The 15,507-nt window shown below is 37.6% G+C and overlaps 1 protein-coding gene across 4 annotated transcripts in view; it reads left to right on the top strand.

Annotated features, from left to right (window-relative positions):
* ESCO1 (establishment of sister chromatid cohesion N-acetyltransferase 1) overlaps positions 1 to 15,252 on the top strand; it is a 71,956-nt gene extending 56,704 nt beyond the window's left edge. For 3 of the 4 annotated variants that reach the window (XM_034943944.3, XM_014342291.5, XM_063597222.1), the window contains 4 exons: positions 4,524 to 4,613; positions 8,348 to 8,491; positions 11,886 to 12,073; positions 14,043 to 15,252. In XM_034943944.3, the coding sequence (XP_034799835.1) occupies positions 4,524 to 4,613; positions 8,348 to 8,491; positions 11,886 to 12,073; positions 14,043 to 14,190 (570 nt within the window). In that variant the 3' untranslated portion in view covers positions 14,191 to 15,252. Of the gene's footprint in view, positions 1 to 3,844; positions 3,969 to 4,523; positions 4,614 to 8,347; positions 8,492 to 11,885; positions 12,074 to 14,042 lie in introns of those variants that run through there. The other variant, XR_004667618.3, reaches the window with a different exon arrangement.
* Positions 15,253 to 15,507: the final 255 nt, after the last annotated feature.

The following is a 15,507-nucleotide window of genomic DNA, read 5'->3' as shown; positions in this document are numbered from 1 at the left end:
CAAGTGATTCTCCTGCCTCAGCCTCCCAAGTAGCTGGGATTACAGGTGCATGCCACCACGCTTGTCTAGTTTTTGTTTTTTTGGGGTTTTTTTTTGTATTTTTAGTAGAAACGAGGTTTCACCAGGTTAGCCAGGCTGGTCTCGAACTTCTGACCTCAGGTAATCCGCCTGCCTTGGCCCCCCAAAGTGCTGGGATTACAGGTGTGAGCCACCATGCCCCACCTCTAAATATGTATTGCTTAAAGATGAAGATTACTCCTTTTTTGTTTGTTTTGAGATGGAGTCTCGCTCTGTCGCCCAGGCTGGAGTGCAGTGGCGCGATCTCGGCTCACTGCAACCTCTGTCCCCTGGGTTCAAGCAATTCTCCTGCCTCAGCCTCCCGAGTAGCTGGGACTACAGGCGTGCACCACCACACCCAGCTAATTTTTTTGTATTTTTAGTAGAGACAGGGTTTCACCGTGTTAGCCAGGATGGTCTCGATCTCCTGACCTTGTGATCCGCCTTCCTCAGCCTCTCAAAGTGCTGGGATTGCAGATGTGAGCCACTGTGCTTGGCCAAAGATTATTCCTTTTTTAAACATAAAAGTACCTTAAAGAATATAACTACACCTTCAATAAATGAATTAATTGTTGAAATCAAGTTTTCTATCAGAGTTCAAAGCTTCCCAAATAGCTCATGATTTCCTATGTTGCTTATTTGTTTGAATTAGGGTTTATATATTACATTGGTTGTTATGTCCCTTTAGTATCTTTTAATCCCAAAGTTCTCCCTGGTTCTGTTTTTTTCCCTTGTAATATTTGTTTATTTTTTGAAAAGCTGGTTGTTGGTTTTATTTCTTCAAATATTCCTTCAAATGTATATTCTCATTCAACCTTTTCATGAAATTGTGATTAATGTGAACTTTTAAAGTCGGGGTATTATTTATACAATTAAATCTACACATCTTAAGTGTTTGGTTTGAATTTTGATCATTGTATATACTCAGTGTATTTACCACTCAGTGTATTTTGTTTCCAATTGTAATCCTTTTTTTTGATGGAAAAAGGAGAAATCCATTCTTTAGACTGTACAGTTTATAGTAACTCCAATAGCAAGGAGAAAAGAGTAATAATTTCTTAATCCCAACACTTTGGAAGGCCAAGGCGGGCGGATCACCTGAGGTCGGGAGTTCGAGACCAGCCTGACCAACATGGAGAAACCCTGTTTCTACTAAAAATACAAAAAAATCAGCTCGGCGTGGTGGCACATGCCTGTGATCCCAACTACTCGGGAGGCTGAGGCAGGAGAATTGCTTGAACCCGGGAGGCGGAGGTTGCAGTGAGCCGAGATTGCGCCATTGCACTCCAGCCTGGGCAACAAGAATGAAACTGTCTCAAAAAAATAAATAAATAAAATAATAATAATTTCTTGCTGTTAGAAATACAAATTAGGAATATAAAGTTTTCTGCTTTTCATGAAGCAGAAATGGATGAAGGAAGAAAAAATGGGTTTTGGAAAATACTACTTGTTAGCAGAGGGTTATGTGTAACATACTAGTGCTGAAATATGTTGGAGCTAAAGGTCAGAAGTGTAAGTACACTGCATTGGAATTTATATCTTTGCAAAAACGTTGTGGCTATTTGATTCTTCTTCTAAATTGCATGCACTCTTTCCTGAACCCTGCTTCTCCTCTGCCTTAATTTTAAGCATTGGATGGACTTTATCGCCTCTAAGTTTCTCTGAAGTAAGGAGGGTCATGTGGTTATTGTGACTAGCAGTTAACTGTAGTTGAGGCATAGATATGTCTTGAGTATGTTATTTGAACAAATATTAGCTAACTTGTTTCTTTCATCTTTTCTTTGCCTATGATTTGAATTTATTGCTGTATTTAACCTTGGGAACATTTATTGATTGACTGTTTTGTTAGATTAGTGCATTGATCTTAGTTTGATACTAGTAAGAAGGGAGAATGGAAGTTGCTAAGAGTTACTTAGTGGCTACTCTTTGAGCAGTCATCTTAAATACAGCACCCTCGTACCTACCCAAGTGATGGAGGTGATGATAGCCATTTTTTAGAATGCTAAGATCAGGAAACAGAATCAGAGTTCCAGTGATTTGCCTAAGGCCATGCATCTAGTAACTACCAAGAACAAGGATCTAAACCCTGAACTTTTACTCTAGAATTACTTAAAAGTTTTCACTGAAATATGCTTTCTTAGCTTGGCATGGTGGTGCACACCTGTAGTCCCAGCTACTTGGGAGGCTGAAGCAAGAGGATTGCTTGAGCCCAGGAGTTTGAAGCTGCTGTGAGCTGTGATCTTGCCACTGCACTCCAGCCTGGGTGACAGAGTGAGACTCTGTCTCAAATAAGTAAATTACATGAATAAATAAAACTTGCTGTTTTCATGAACATTAGAAATCTAAGCAATACTAAGTATCCTTTTGCAGCCTTTGCTTCTTAAAGGGCTTTTATTTAGTACATGAAAAAAACGGTACTATTTAAAACATAAAATTATATCAAATGGATTGTGATAAAAATTTCAGCATGAACATACAAGTCTGAAGTTGTTTCAAGAGAAAGTTTCGCACTTAAAAATTAGTAAAGCAAAATAATTTGTCTAATGTCTATAATGCAATATAATGACATGAAACCAGTATTACTGTTTTCAAAGGCATTTAATAGGAAAATAGTTTATGGAACTGTCTTTAGATGATTCAGTTCAGGAAGAATGGTTTTCTTATAACTTGAGGTTACTTACATTTTTAGGTCTTTTCGGTGTTTTAAAGTGAAAATCTCTTTTCATTTTATTAAAAATAGGTTCATAAATTTAAAAGCTTTTTCATAAAGTAACATTAGTAATAGAAATTTGTTTTTAAAGAGGTGATGTCTTGTAAATCTTCTAAAAATTGTTTACCTATATTCAGATCTCTATATGATTCAGATTTACTTTCTTTCTTTCTTTTTTTTTTTTTTGGGACAGTGTCTCGCTCTGTCACCCAGGCTGGAGTGCAATGGTGCGAACTCAGCTCACTGCAACCTCCACCTCCCGAGTTCAAGCAATTCTCCTGCCTCAGCCTCCTGAGTAGCCAGAACTACAGGCGCGTGCCACCACACCCGCCTAAAAATACAATAATTTTTTGTATTTTAGTAGATACGGGGTTTCCAGGATGGTCTCGATCTCCTGACCTTGTGATCTGCCCTCCTCCCAAAGTGCTGGGATTACAGGTGTGAGCCACTGCACCCGGCCTTAAGTTTCTTTTTTAAAACCTTATTTACGTTGAAGAACTACAGATTTAGTTTCTTAGATGAAAAAAGGACTTCTGTGGCTATTGTTTCTGCTCGTTTCTTTTCAAATCTTGAGAACATTTTACCAATCATAATTTTAATCATCTGAATTTAACTTGGGTACTCTATTATGTAAACAAATTTTGGATTTTAAATATTTTAATTTAAATTGTTACATATACCAAGCTTATTACCTAGAATTTTTGTTCCCAACTATGATCTTTCTACCCTCCCCCTCCAAAAAATTCCTGATGGTTTAAGAAAACGAATCTGCTTTCATACTTGCCATAGTATATTTTTAAAGAAATCTAGTTGCCATTTTCTTGGTTTCATTGAGCTTTTTGTGTTCTTAGAAGAAACATCAGAAAAAATATGGTGGTTTTCTCTACTAGAAGTATAAATGGCTTCTGGAAAGGCCTTTTTATGTAAAGTTGGTTGGGTTAAGACAACTGGAACAACTAGTTAAGCTCATTCCTTCTGTACTTATTTTGAACTTCAAAGCTCCTAGTTTTAACCTCTGGTTCAGTCCCATCTTACTAGATTTAAGTGGCTTTTGTTTTGTTTTGTTTTTTTATGCAGGTTCTGCTCATTAATCACCACGAGTGTGGATCTGAAGAAGAGTTTATTACCTCTCTTTTTTTGAGTATGTTTAACTTCAGATACACACAACGTAGCTTCTCCTTCCCTATTAGATTCTTAGAAGGTAGTTATATTTTTTATAGTCTCCTTCTTGTGGCTTTGGTAGTTGTGATCAATAAGCATAAGACTATTCCTTTCATACTGGGCTACTGCATGCAAATCAGTTCATTTAAAACCTCCTGGAGGTCTTTGGCATGCCAGACATAAAACTTGGAGTGTTTGTGGAGGTAACCATGTTCCAATGAAATATAAGAGTTTAATTCTTTTATCAAGAATCTGGGAGAGTTATAGTTTCTGGGAATTACTGACTTTAAGGGGCTTGCTTTTGGTGTGTGGCTTTCAAAATTAATTTAAAACGGGAAATGATAAATTAGAAATACTCTTGTGGTATTAGATATATCTCTGAGTAGTAGAGAGAAATTAGCTTGCCTTGTACCTATTGTATGCTTAACAAAATAGCCGATTTATCATGCTTTATTAAGCATTAATGAGCATATATTTTTCATGTTTGCAATTTTTAGACAAATTGATGTACTTTTTATCTTGTACGTGGATATAATGAATAGAATATACATAAAATTCATACTTTACATATGTGTGTGTATATATATATATCTAGGGCTGGAAGAAAGAAAGAATTCTGGCTGAATACCCTGATGGCAGGATAATAATGGTTCTTCCTGAAGACCCAAAGTATGCCCTGAAAAAGGTAAATTTCCAGTGAAACTTCATGTAGAGTGGATAATATCATTTTGCAGTTAATTTTTTTTTTTTTTACCCTGAGACAGAGTCTTGCTCTGTCGCTCAGGCTGGAGTGCAGTGGCACGATCTCGGCTCACTGCAACCTCTGTCTCCCAGGTTCAAGGGATTCTCCTGCCTCCACCTCCCGAGTAGGTGGGACTACAGGTGTGTGCCACCACACCTGGCTAACTTGTATTTTTAGTAGAGACAGGGTTTCACCATATTGGCCAGGCTGGCCTCGAACTCCTGACCTCATGATCTGCCTGTCTTGGCCTCCCAGAGTGCTGGGATTACAGGCTTGAACCACTGCACCTGGCCCATTTCGCAGTTAATTTTAAGAGGATAACAGATTGCTTGCATAGTATATTGAAACACCTATTCTGAAAACAAGAAATAAGCGTTTAAAGGGTATAACCCAATTCAAAAATTATGTTAAACTTTGTAGTGTGTCCAGTATATGAATTCTAAATGAACTGAGTACTGTCCAGTATTATTACTAAATTGTCCTGTATTAGTAGTAGTTAATAATTTGAGTGCCAAAGTAGATATGCTTATCTTCTGTTAAGTGAATAATGCCAACTAAAAGATTTCACGATCAGAAATAAAAGCTGAATTATAATAATTTGGATAATTAATAAAATGTAAAGTTTCATTCTAAGGGAAAATTTCTAAATAAAAGCTTATTGCAGAAGGGGATTGCTAAGTAGGTCATAGTAAACCTGAAATTAAACATGACTTAATCTTATAATATTTTTAAGATATAAGGATATATTCCAGTTTATAAATATAATGCAGAAACATAAAAGTTTATTTTATCTAGTGTGAGGCAGGTGTTAGTCTAACTTAGAGTTCCATACTTCAAGTGTTCAGAGAGTTTATTGTGTTGAGAAGTGAACCAGATAATGAATCCTGGAACCATTTTATTATATAGGTTATTTTAAAAACCAGGAACCAAAAAGGTAAACTTATTTTTAAATAAGTTTAATATGTTCATTACACTTTCAAATAATATACTCAGTATGTTTTTCTTCAACCTCTGGATGCTTTTTCAGAAGAAATACCTCATAATGTTAGCGATGGGTTCAGTTAAGTTTATCTGAAAAACTTTAGTAATTATGCTAGAGTGTGTCCCAAATGTCTGGAAACAGGAGGAAAACAGTTTATTATACTTTTTTTTAGGTTAACAATTGGACTTCTTTAAACTTAAGAATACTTCACCTGAAAAGTTGGTTGAAGGAAAATACTTTGCGCCTGTTATTTGAAAGTTTAGCTAATAATCTATTTAAAATATGTAAGTTTATTTTCTGATTCTTAACTTTAGATACTCTGTTTATCTGAATGGACAATCTTAGATACCCAAATAAGCTTTCATATTACTGCTGCCTAACAGAATAGACAACAGTATTTACAGTGACATGTAAACATGCCCAACCTGTCTTGTATTTGAAACATTGATTCTTGCACAATAGTAAATTCTTGTTGAATTAATGTTGGATCAGTGATTAACCACAGTTGACCCACGAACAGTGTAGTAGTTATGGGTGCTGGCTTCTCATGCAGCCAAAAATCCAATTATAACTTTTTTTTTTTTTTTTTTTTTTAAGAGACAGGGTCTCACCATGTTGCCCAGGCTTGTCTTGAACTCCTGGTCTCAAGGGATCCTCCTGCCTCAGCCTCCAAAAGTGCTCGGATTATAGGCGTGAGCCACCCTGCCCAGCCCAAGTACAACTTTTGATTCCCCCAAAACTTAACTACTAATAGCCTACTGTTGACTGGTAACCTTATTGATAACATAAATAATTGATTAATCCCATACTTAAACTAGTATCTACATATATTCTATGCATTCATGACATACCTAACCTTTTCTTGATTTTTTTTTTTTGATGTTTCTAGGCTACATGGTTCATCTGCTAGTTTTTTCATATTGTCACAATTCCCAAAAAAATTTTCCAATATGTTTATTGAAAAAAACCCTACATATAAGTGGACCCACACAGTTCAAACTTTTGTTGTTCGAGGGTCAACTTAAATGAAAATTAAATTAATGAATTTTTGGAATTCCAGCTATTCACATTTGGAAATGCACATGGGAACTTTTGCTACACTACCATATATGGCAACCAGACTTTTCTTAGAAGGAACCCTCAGTAGATGCTAATTTCCTCATTTTAGTTTATCGGAACAAAATCTTAGTAACCCATAATAGGTTAAAAATTAAAATCTAGGGAATTGTGAATCACTTGTCTTTAGGAATTAGGAGTTGTAGGATGCTGTGTCAGGATTAGGAGGACTTAATAACATAAATGAGTGTTATTGGACTCTATTTTTAGTTTTTTGTTTTGTTTTGTTTTTTAAGAGAATTCCACTCTGTCACCCAGGCTGGAGTGCAGTGGTGTGATCATAGCTCACTGTAACCTCAAACTCCTGAGCCCAAGTGACCCTCCTGCCCCAGTCTCCTGAGTAGCTGGGACTACTGGCAAGTGCCACCACATCTGGCTAATAAAACAATTTTGTAAAGATGGGTTTTGCTGTGTTGCCCAGGCTGGCCTTGAACCCCTCTAGCCTCAGCCTCCCAAAGTGCTGGGATTATAGGCATCAGCCACTGCTCTCTGGCTTTTGTTTGCAGTATCTTTTAACTGGGGAAGGAACTAATGGTTGAGTACCTACAGAGGTCTTAATTTTGATTGCCTGCAAACAGTTTGAGCTTACCATGTTTGACTTTGGTCAGTTAGGAGCTAAACTGCAAGAAGCATGGTTTGATGCCATAGTAACATTTTGGGTTCACATGTGACTCTGCTGCTTGATTTTCTAGATGTCTAATATCTGACATGGGAAAGTTCTTTAACTTTTGAGTATTGTTTCTTCCATATGTAAAGTGAAGAACCATAAACCTCCAAGAAATGTGGGATTTAAGTGAAATATTTGTAAAGTGCTTTGAATAATGTCTGGCCTATAAGTGGTTGATAGGAAGTAAACATGAGTTCCTTTTCTCTATACTCACTTTTGTTTTACCGATGAGAGTACTAATTAAGGGTTGAGAAGAAGAGTGGCTTGCCTGGCTAAGATTGCAGTGAAGTTCTCTTCAATTCACAGATTAGATACTTCTAATAGGAAGTCTTAATGTTCCTAATAATCTATTGTAGGAGCTCTCACCCCATCCCTCTTGTTCTCTAGACTGTTGGGTTTGGCATCCCCCACCAGTTCTTCCTTCATTTTGCAAAGTGTTCCAAAGGGGTTAAAAAACAGTTATTGATCAGTACAGTCATTCAAAAGAACTTTTTTTTTTTTTTTTTTGAGATGGAGTCTCACTCTGTCACCCAGGCTGGAGTGCAACGGCGCATTCTCGGCTCACTGCAACCTCCGCCTTCCAGGTTCAAGGGATTCTCCTGTCTCAGCCTCCAGAGTAGCTGGGACTACAGGCGCACACTGCGGCACCTGGCTAATTTTTTAATATTTTAGTAGAGACAGGGTTTCACCATGTTGCCCAGGCTGGTCGTGAACTCCTGAGCTCAGGCAATCCACCCGCCTTGGCCTCCCAAAGTGGTAGGATTACAGGTGTGAACCACCACACCCAGCCCAAAAGAACTCTTTAGAGGATGCCCTGCTTGGAATAAAGTTGATCTACTGAACTGAAATAGTGTGTTTTTACATGTATATAATCTTTTCATTTAAAAATAATTACTGTTCTTTATTTGGCAGGTTGACGAGATTAGAGAGATGGTTGACAATGATTTAGGTTTTCAACAGGCTCCACTAATGTGCTATTCCAGAACTAAAACACTTCTCTTCATTTCCAATGACAAAAAAGTAGTTGGCTGCCTAATTGCGGAACATATCCAATGGGTAAGTGATAAAAGAGTGTTCTTAAGTAATTTGGTGTTTAATGAGTTTACAACGTAATCCCAAATAACATAAATCCTGATAAATTTGTCTCCATTTCATGTAAGGAACAGTTTTAATGCAAGAATTCCCATGTGTGAGTCTTCACCATAGTGGAATAATGGTTATGCATGGGAATTAGTTTCTCAAGTCAGTAAGATAAAAATTCTGTAGAATCAGAATACCATCAGGCTGGGCACAGTGGCTCACGCCTATAATCCCAGCACTTTGGGAGGCCGAGGTGGGTGGATCATGAAGTCAGGAGTTTGAGACCAGCCTTGCCAACATTGTGAAAACCTGTTCTCTACTGAAAATACAAAAATTAGCTGAGTGTGGTGGCTCACGCCTGTAATCCCAGCACTTTGGGAGGCCGAAGTGGGAGGATCACAAGGTCAGGAGATCGAGACCATCCTGGCTAATAACGGTGAAACCCTTTCTCTACTGAAAATACAAAAAATGAGCCTGGCATGGTGGCACGTGCCTGTAGTCCCAGCTTTTGGGGAGGCTGAGGCAAGAGAATCGCTTGAACCCGGGAGGCAGAGGTTGCAGTGAGCCAAGATTGTGCCACTGCACTCCAGCCTGGGCGACACATCAAGACTCGGTCTCAAAAAAAAAAAGAAAAAAAAAAATAGCCAGGCACGGTGGTGTGCACCTGTAATCCCAGCTACTCAGGAGGCTAAGGCAGGAGAATCGCTTGAACCCAGGAGGCAGAGGTTGTAGTGAGCCAAGGTCACGCCATTGCACTCCAGCCTGGGTGACAGAGTGAGACTCCGTCTCAAAAAAAAAAAAAAAAAAATCAGAATACTATCAAAGTTTATTTTGGAAGTTTCCATGTTGGATACCAATGTAATGTCTTTCTCAATTAGTCCCTCTAGCACTGGAGTAAGTCAAGGCTAGGCGAACTAGAGTGGGCAAAATCCAGCTTGTTTTTGTAAATAAAATTTTATTGTTGCCCACCAACACCCATTTGGCTTACATATTTATGGCTACTTTTGTACTACAAAGGCAGAGTTGAATAGTTGCAACAGAGACCAGGTGGACCGCAGTGCCTAAAATATTTGCTATCTGTACCTTTATAAAAGGCCCACACCACCAGGCATAGTGGCTCAGACCTGTAATCCCAGCAATTTGAGAGGCTGAGGCGGGCAGATCAGAAGGTCAGGAGTTTGAGACCAGCCTGGCCAACATGGTGAAACCGTGGTCTCTACTAAAAATACAAAAATTAGCCAGATGTGGTGTGTGCCTGTAATCCCAGTTACTCGTGAGGCTGAGGCAGGAGAATTGCTTGAACTTGGGAGGCAGAGGTTGCAGTGAGCTAATATCATGCCACTGAACCCAGCCTGGACAACAGAGCAAGACTCCATCTCAAAAAAAAAAAAAAAAAAAGGCCCACACCTGGAATAGATCACCACTTCCTTTGTTGAACTCTGAATGAGTAGTTATCTTGTGTTTAGGAGCCAATTTGTACAAAAAACAAATAATGGAATCATGTATGTTTACATTATGAGTGTTACTAGAAACTGCCGAGACCATTCTAAGAGAACAGAAGCTTCTGGACTCCCTAATAATGCTCACTTTGAGGCAGACCTGAATTCTATCTTTTTCCAGCTAAGTTCTTGCTCATGAACTCAGTGTACATTGTGTGTGACTACTGTTCAGATGGTGTCTTTTAGCATATTAACTCATTTATGCCAAAGGTTGCAACAATTTTTTGATTTTTTTGCATGAGTGAAAAATAAGACCTTGGTGATGACCTTGAGCAGTAGGATATAAATAACTCCCACATGCTTAGTGTTCCAGTAATGGAACACTAGGCATAAGTGGGTTAATAGCTGCTTGCACAGATGTATGCTTGATCATAAAATTTTCTAAAAAAGTGAAAAGTCAAAGCAAGTTTGCAGGAGTTTCTCTATATATGTTAAGCTACGTGTTTAAAAAATTCAGCTGGGTGTGGTGGCACCTGTAGTCCCAGCTACTTGGGAGGCTTAGATCGGAGGACTGCTTGAACCCAGGAGTTTGAGGTTGTAGGGTGCTATGTTTGTGTCTGTGAATAGCCACTGCACTCCAGCATGGGCAGCATAGCCAGACTCTTGTCTCTTAAGAAAAAATAATGAGTAAATAAATATTCAGCCTGAAATTATTATATAGTGCTTATGAACCTTGCTATAATAACAAAATTGATTTAAATAAGTAACTGATAGGGTAGTTTGGGGAAATTAATTTGATATAAATTGACTAATTCATTAGAAGTTTGCCATACTGAAATTGAATTAATTTTACATAGTGCGAACTATTGTGTTTTTAAGGTTCTATTCCACCTAGATCCATAAATGACTTATAGCGGTGTTTAGACTAGAAGGATAACTATGTAATGTTTGTTAGGGTTGTTTTTGCTGACTCTTAACTGTGTTGTCTGTTTACTTTTAAGTTTTATATCTTGTCCCATCAGAAGGCTAGTCATGGCTGGGCACGGTGGCTCATGCCTGTAATCCAGGAGTTCAAGACCAGCCTGGCCAACATGTTGAAACCCCATCTCTACTAAAAATACAAAACTTAGCCGGGCATGGCGGTGCGTGCCTATAATCTCAGCTACTTGGGAGGCTGAGGCATGAGAATCTCTTGAACCCAGGAGGCAGAGGTTGCAGTGAGCTGAGATCGCACCACTGTACTCCAGCCTGGGCAACAGAAGAAGCTCTGTCTCAAAGAAAAAACAAAAAAAACCAACCAATTGTGTTATTTTTTGGCAGCTAGACTGGCAGAGATATTTTTTATTTTTTATTTTTTTCCCATAAAGCCAGCCACCATAAAAGAGATATATGTTTTTTAAGGTATTTTTTTTTTTAAAAGAGATTGCAGTGTGATGAAATGGCTTTTTAAATTATTGATTTCTCTGCTATCCCTAGTCTCAGTTCTTGTACAACTGTGAAATCTAGAACTGTGACAGCAATCACAGAAACAGTTACTGCTGTGTTCTTAACATGTACTTTTGCTGGTTCTTGGAGTGCGGGAGGTAGAGAGAACTAATGTTCAGTTCCTATTGGGGGGGCTCCTCATGATGGCAAGGTACTTTGTATATATTACTTGGTTTAATCTCTCAAAATGAGAGATGATGGATATTGCCAGTGAGGAACCCAAAGGTTAGAGAAATTGTAACTTACTTTCATGGTCATACAACTAGTAAATGAACTGGAACAGAATGCAGATCCAGGTTGTCTGTTTCCTAAAAATGAGAGTGAAAGCATAAGTGGCCCCATAGTTTGTTAAGCCAGTCAAATGTCATAACCGCCTCAACCAGATCAGTATTAGTTGCTAATTAATAATCTCACTTAAATTTTTTCCCAATTTTTGACACCTGTAGGGCTACAGAGTTATAGAAGAGAAACTTCCAGTTATCAGGTCAGAAGAAGAAAAAGTCAGATTTGAAAGGCAAAAAGCCTGGTGCTGCTCAACATTACCAGAGCCTGCAATCTGCGGGATCAGTCGAATATGGGTATTCAGCATGATGCGTCGGAAGAAAATTGCTTCTCGCATGATTGAATGCCTAAGGTAACTTGAATGTAATCCTTCAAATCATTTTTAGTAGTTTAGGACTTAGGCAGAGCTTTAGTGTAAAGATTGGCATTTAATTAACGTGTATAATCTTTATTTGTATTAATTACAAATTTTGCATGAGGTTATCAGTGTATTGGATCTGTAAGTACTTTTTATGAGAATGTAATGTGAGGAGGAAGAAAGCACTATAGGCTAAACACTATTAATATTAAGCTGTTTCGACTTACTTATTTGTAACTATGATGTTAGGCCAAAATAACCTGCCTATTTCAAGTTGTGCTTCATTTTGAAGAATTTTAAATATAACCAAAGAAATGTGGAAAGTTCCTTGGGAGTTCAGCTTTTAGAGAAATTTATCTTAATTCAAGAATATTATTTGTAAACTATCAAAACCTCTTGTTAGTTTTTCTTTTATCACTTGACTGTCAGAGATATCAAAAGGGAGACTCAGAAAAATTGTTTTGTTTTTTGTCCTATAAAGTACCTCTGATAAAGATTAATGAAGGAGGTTAAAATTAATTATTCAAAAGAGGTTTTTAGGTCAGCCAATTTTTTTTTTTTTTTTTTTGAGATGGAGTCTCATTCTGTTGTTCCGGGCTGGAGTGCAGTGGCGTGATCTCTGCTCACTGCAACCTCTGCCTCCCAGGTTCAAACGATTCTCCTACCTCAGCCTCCCAAGTAGTTGGGATTACAGGCACCCACCACCTCTCGAACTCCTGGTCTCAAGTGATCCACTCGCCTCTGCCTCCCAAAGTGCTGGGATTACAGGCGTGAGCCACTGCATCTGGCCAATTTTTCTATTTTTTGTAGAGATGGGGTTTTGCCATGTTCCCCAGGCTGGTCTCGAACTCCTGGGCTCAAGCAGTTCACCACCCTGGCCTCCCAAAGTGCTGGGATTACAGGTGTGAGCCATCGCGTCTGGCCCTAGGTCTTTAATGTCTTACTGCAGTGTTTAATAGTTTTCAGTGTACAAGTCTTAATGCTTCTTTTGTTACATTTATTCCCAAGTATTTTTTTTCTTTTTTGGAGACAGCATCTCACTTTGTCACCCAGGCTGGAGTGCAGTGGTGCAAACACAGCTCACTTCATCCTCAACCTCCTGGGCTCAGGAAATCCTCCTGCCTCAGCCTCCTGAGTAGCTGAGACCATAGCCATGTGCCTGGCAAAAATTTCATTTGTTTTGGTACAGTCGGAGTCTTGCTATGTCGCCTGGGCTGGCCTTGAACTCTTGGGCTTAAGCAATCCTCTCACCTTGGCCTCCCAAAATGCTGGGATTACAGGTGTGAGCCACTGTGCCTGGCAAGTATTTAATTTTTTTGATGTTATTATAAATGGACTTTTTTCCCCCTGAATTTCAGTTTTAGGTTGTTCATTACAAGTGTATAGAAACAGTTTACTTTTGAATATCAATCTTGAATATGCAGCCTTGCCAGACTCGTTTATTAGATTTTTTGTTTGTTTTTGTGAATTTTTTAGGATTTTCTATAAACAAGGCCTTTTCATCTGCAAAAGAGATAGTTTTATTTCTTTCTTTCCAATCTGGATGATTTTTATTTCTTTTCCTCATGACGAGAACCTCCAATACAATATTGAATAGAAGAGGTGAGAGTAGTCTTCTCTTATTCCTGATCTTTGAGGAACAGTTTTCAGTCATTCACCATTAACTCTGATATTCCTTGATGTCTTTGATCAGGTTGAGGAAATATTTCTACTCTTAGTTGAATATTTTTATCATGAAAAGATGTTGGGTAAATGTTTTTACATTGTTGCTTTTATTAAAATTTAACCTCAGGTTATTGATATTATCGATGAATAATTATTTTCAAAAATTTTGAGCACATCAGTATCTAAAAAGCTTTTTTAGTCAAATTGTATTTGACAGGTTATTCCAGTTTTAATGATTAGAATTTTTTTTTTTTAACATTTCACACTTAACCCTTCCCCCCCATTTTTTTTTTAATAGGAGTAACTTTATATATGGCTCATATTTGAGCAAAGAAGAAATTGCTTTCTCAGATCCCACTCCTGATGGAAAGCTGTTTGCAACACAGTACTGTGGCACTGGTCAGTTTCTGGTATATAATTTTATTAATGGACAGAATAGCACGTAAAACAAATTCTTGCCTACACCACTAGAAGACATCTATTGAAGAGAATGGATTGGTTGCTGACCTTAACCAGGAACTAGGGCCATTTTTATTACAATGAACTCAGGACTGGCAACAACCATATGGTTGTTCCATTTTCATAAAATTGGAAACAATGCAGTAATAGCTTATTGTTTTGTTTTTTAAAGAAGATATTTTATTATCTTTTACAGAAATTTATGATTGATGTATTTTATCTATAGTTATTTAGACATGTTTACATGCAGCAGATAATTGTTCATAGTGGACTGAAAACTAATGCAAGGACTATGGTCTCAGTGATAAGTATATTTTGAAGTTCTTAATATGGAAATATACCAGTGTAGCTTGGTACTGTATTTTTTTATATTGATCTGCTGATACCAGTGATAGGCTTAAAGACTGTATTTTCACAGAGTGGAAACCAATTTTTTTAGTTATTGTTCAAGGAGGGTGCAATATTAAGTGTTTTGGAATTTGAAGCTAATTTTTAAAAGGCCTGAACTATACTTTGAAGAAACCCCTATAGAAAAGGAAAGCTCCAGCTAAATAGGAAGAATTAGAATATTGAGCTTTTTTTCCCTGATTTTTCTCTTTCCTATCTTTGATGGAAGGAGGAAGTAGAAAGTGGTAAAGAATTGAGGCTTTCCTTCTTGGAGAGCCGTAAATGACAAGCATTAGGAAAGGTACCCTCCTAGATTCATTATTCTTTCATTCTGGTTTCACTTTTAAAATAAATGGCAACTTGGCACACCTAGGCTGTTAACAAATCTCAAAGAGGTTTATAAAAACGTATAGAATACTTGGAAGCAAAGTATGGATGACTCGGTATCTGCTTTGTTATTCCTCAGAAATACTGCACTGAGTATATGCCCTCATTACTGGACTTCATTTTGATACTTGTCTATCCTTCATAGTGCCCTCTACTTTTAAAGGGTTTATATGTTGAAAAACTGCTGTGGCCTTTTATGACCTGTATATAATGTAGAATAAAAATAATAAAATACTTGATAGCTTTTTCTAAGTGACCAATGTACTAACTGAGAATAATGGTGTGTTGTCATTTGTGCTTTTTCAGGGTGTTTTCTTGGTTTGATATCTTGAAATATGATTAAAACATTGGCTTCCTAAAGGCAGTTTCCACCAGTTTGCCAAAGGATCATTGTGTCAGCAGCAAATCAGCTGAACTTTATTTCCAAAGGCAAAATCCTTTCTGATTATTTTAGTAACATAGTACTTTTATGATGTTGCAAATAAATGAAGGGCCCACAGCCCAAGAATGAATTACCACTGTGGTTCAAC

The sequence above is a fragment of the Pan paniscus genome, chromosome 17, assembly GCF_029289425.2.
Source record: "Pan paniscus chromosome 17, NHGRI_mPanPan1-v2.0_pri, whole genome shotgun sequence".
Taxonomy (NCBI): Eukaryota; Metazoa; Chordata; class Mammalia; order Primates; family Hominidae; genus Pan; species Pan paniscus.
This window is presented reverse-complemented; position numbering and strand designations above follow the sequence as displayed.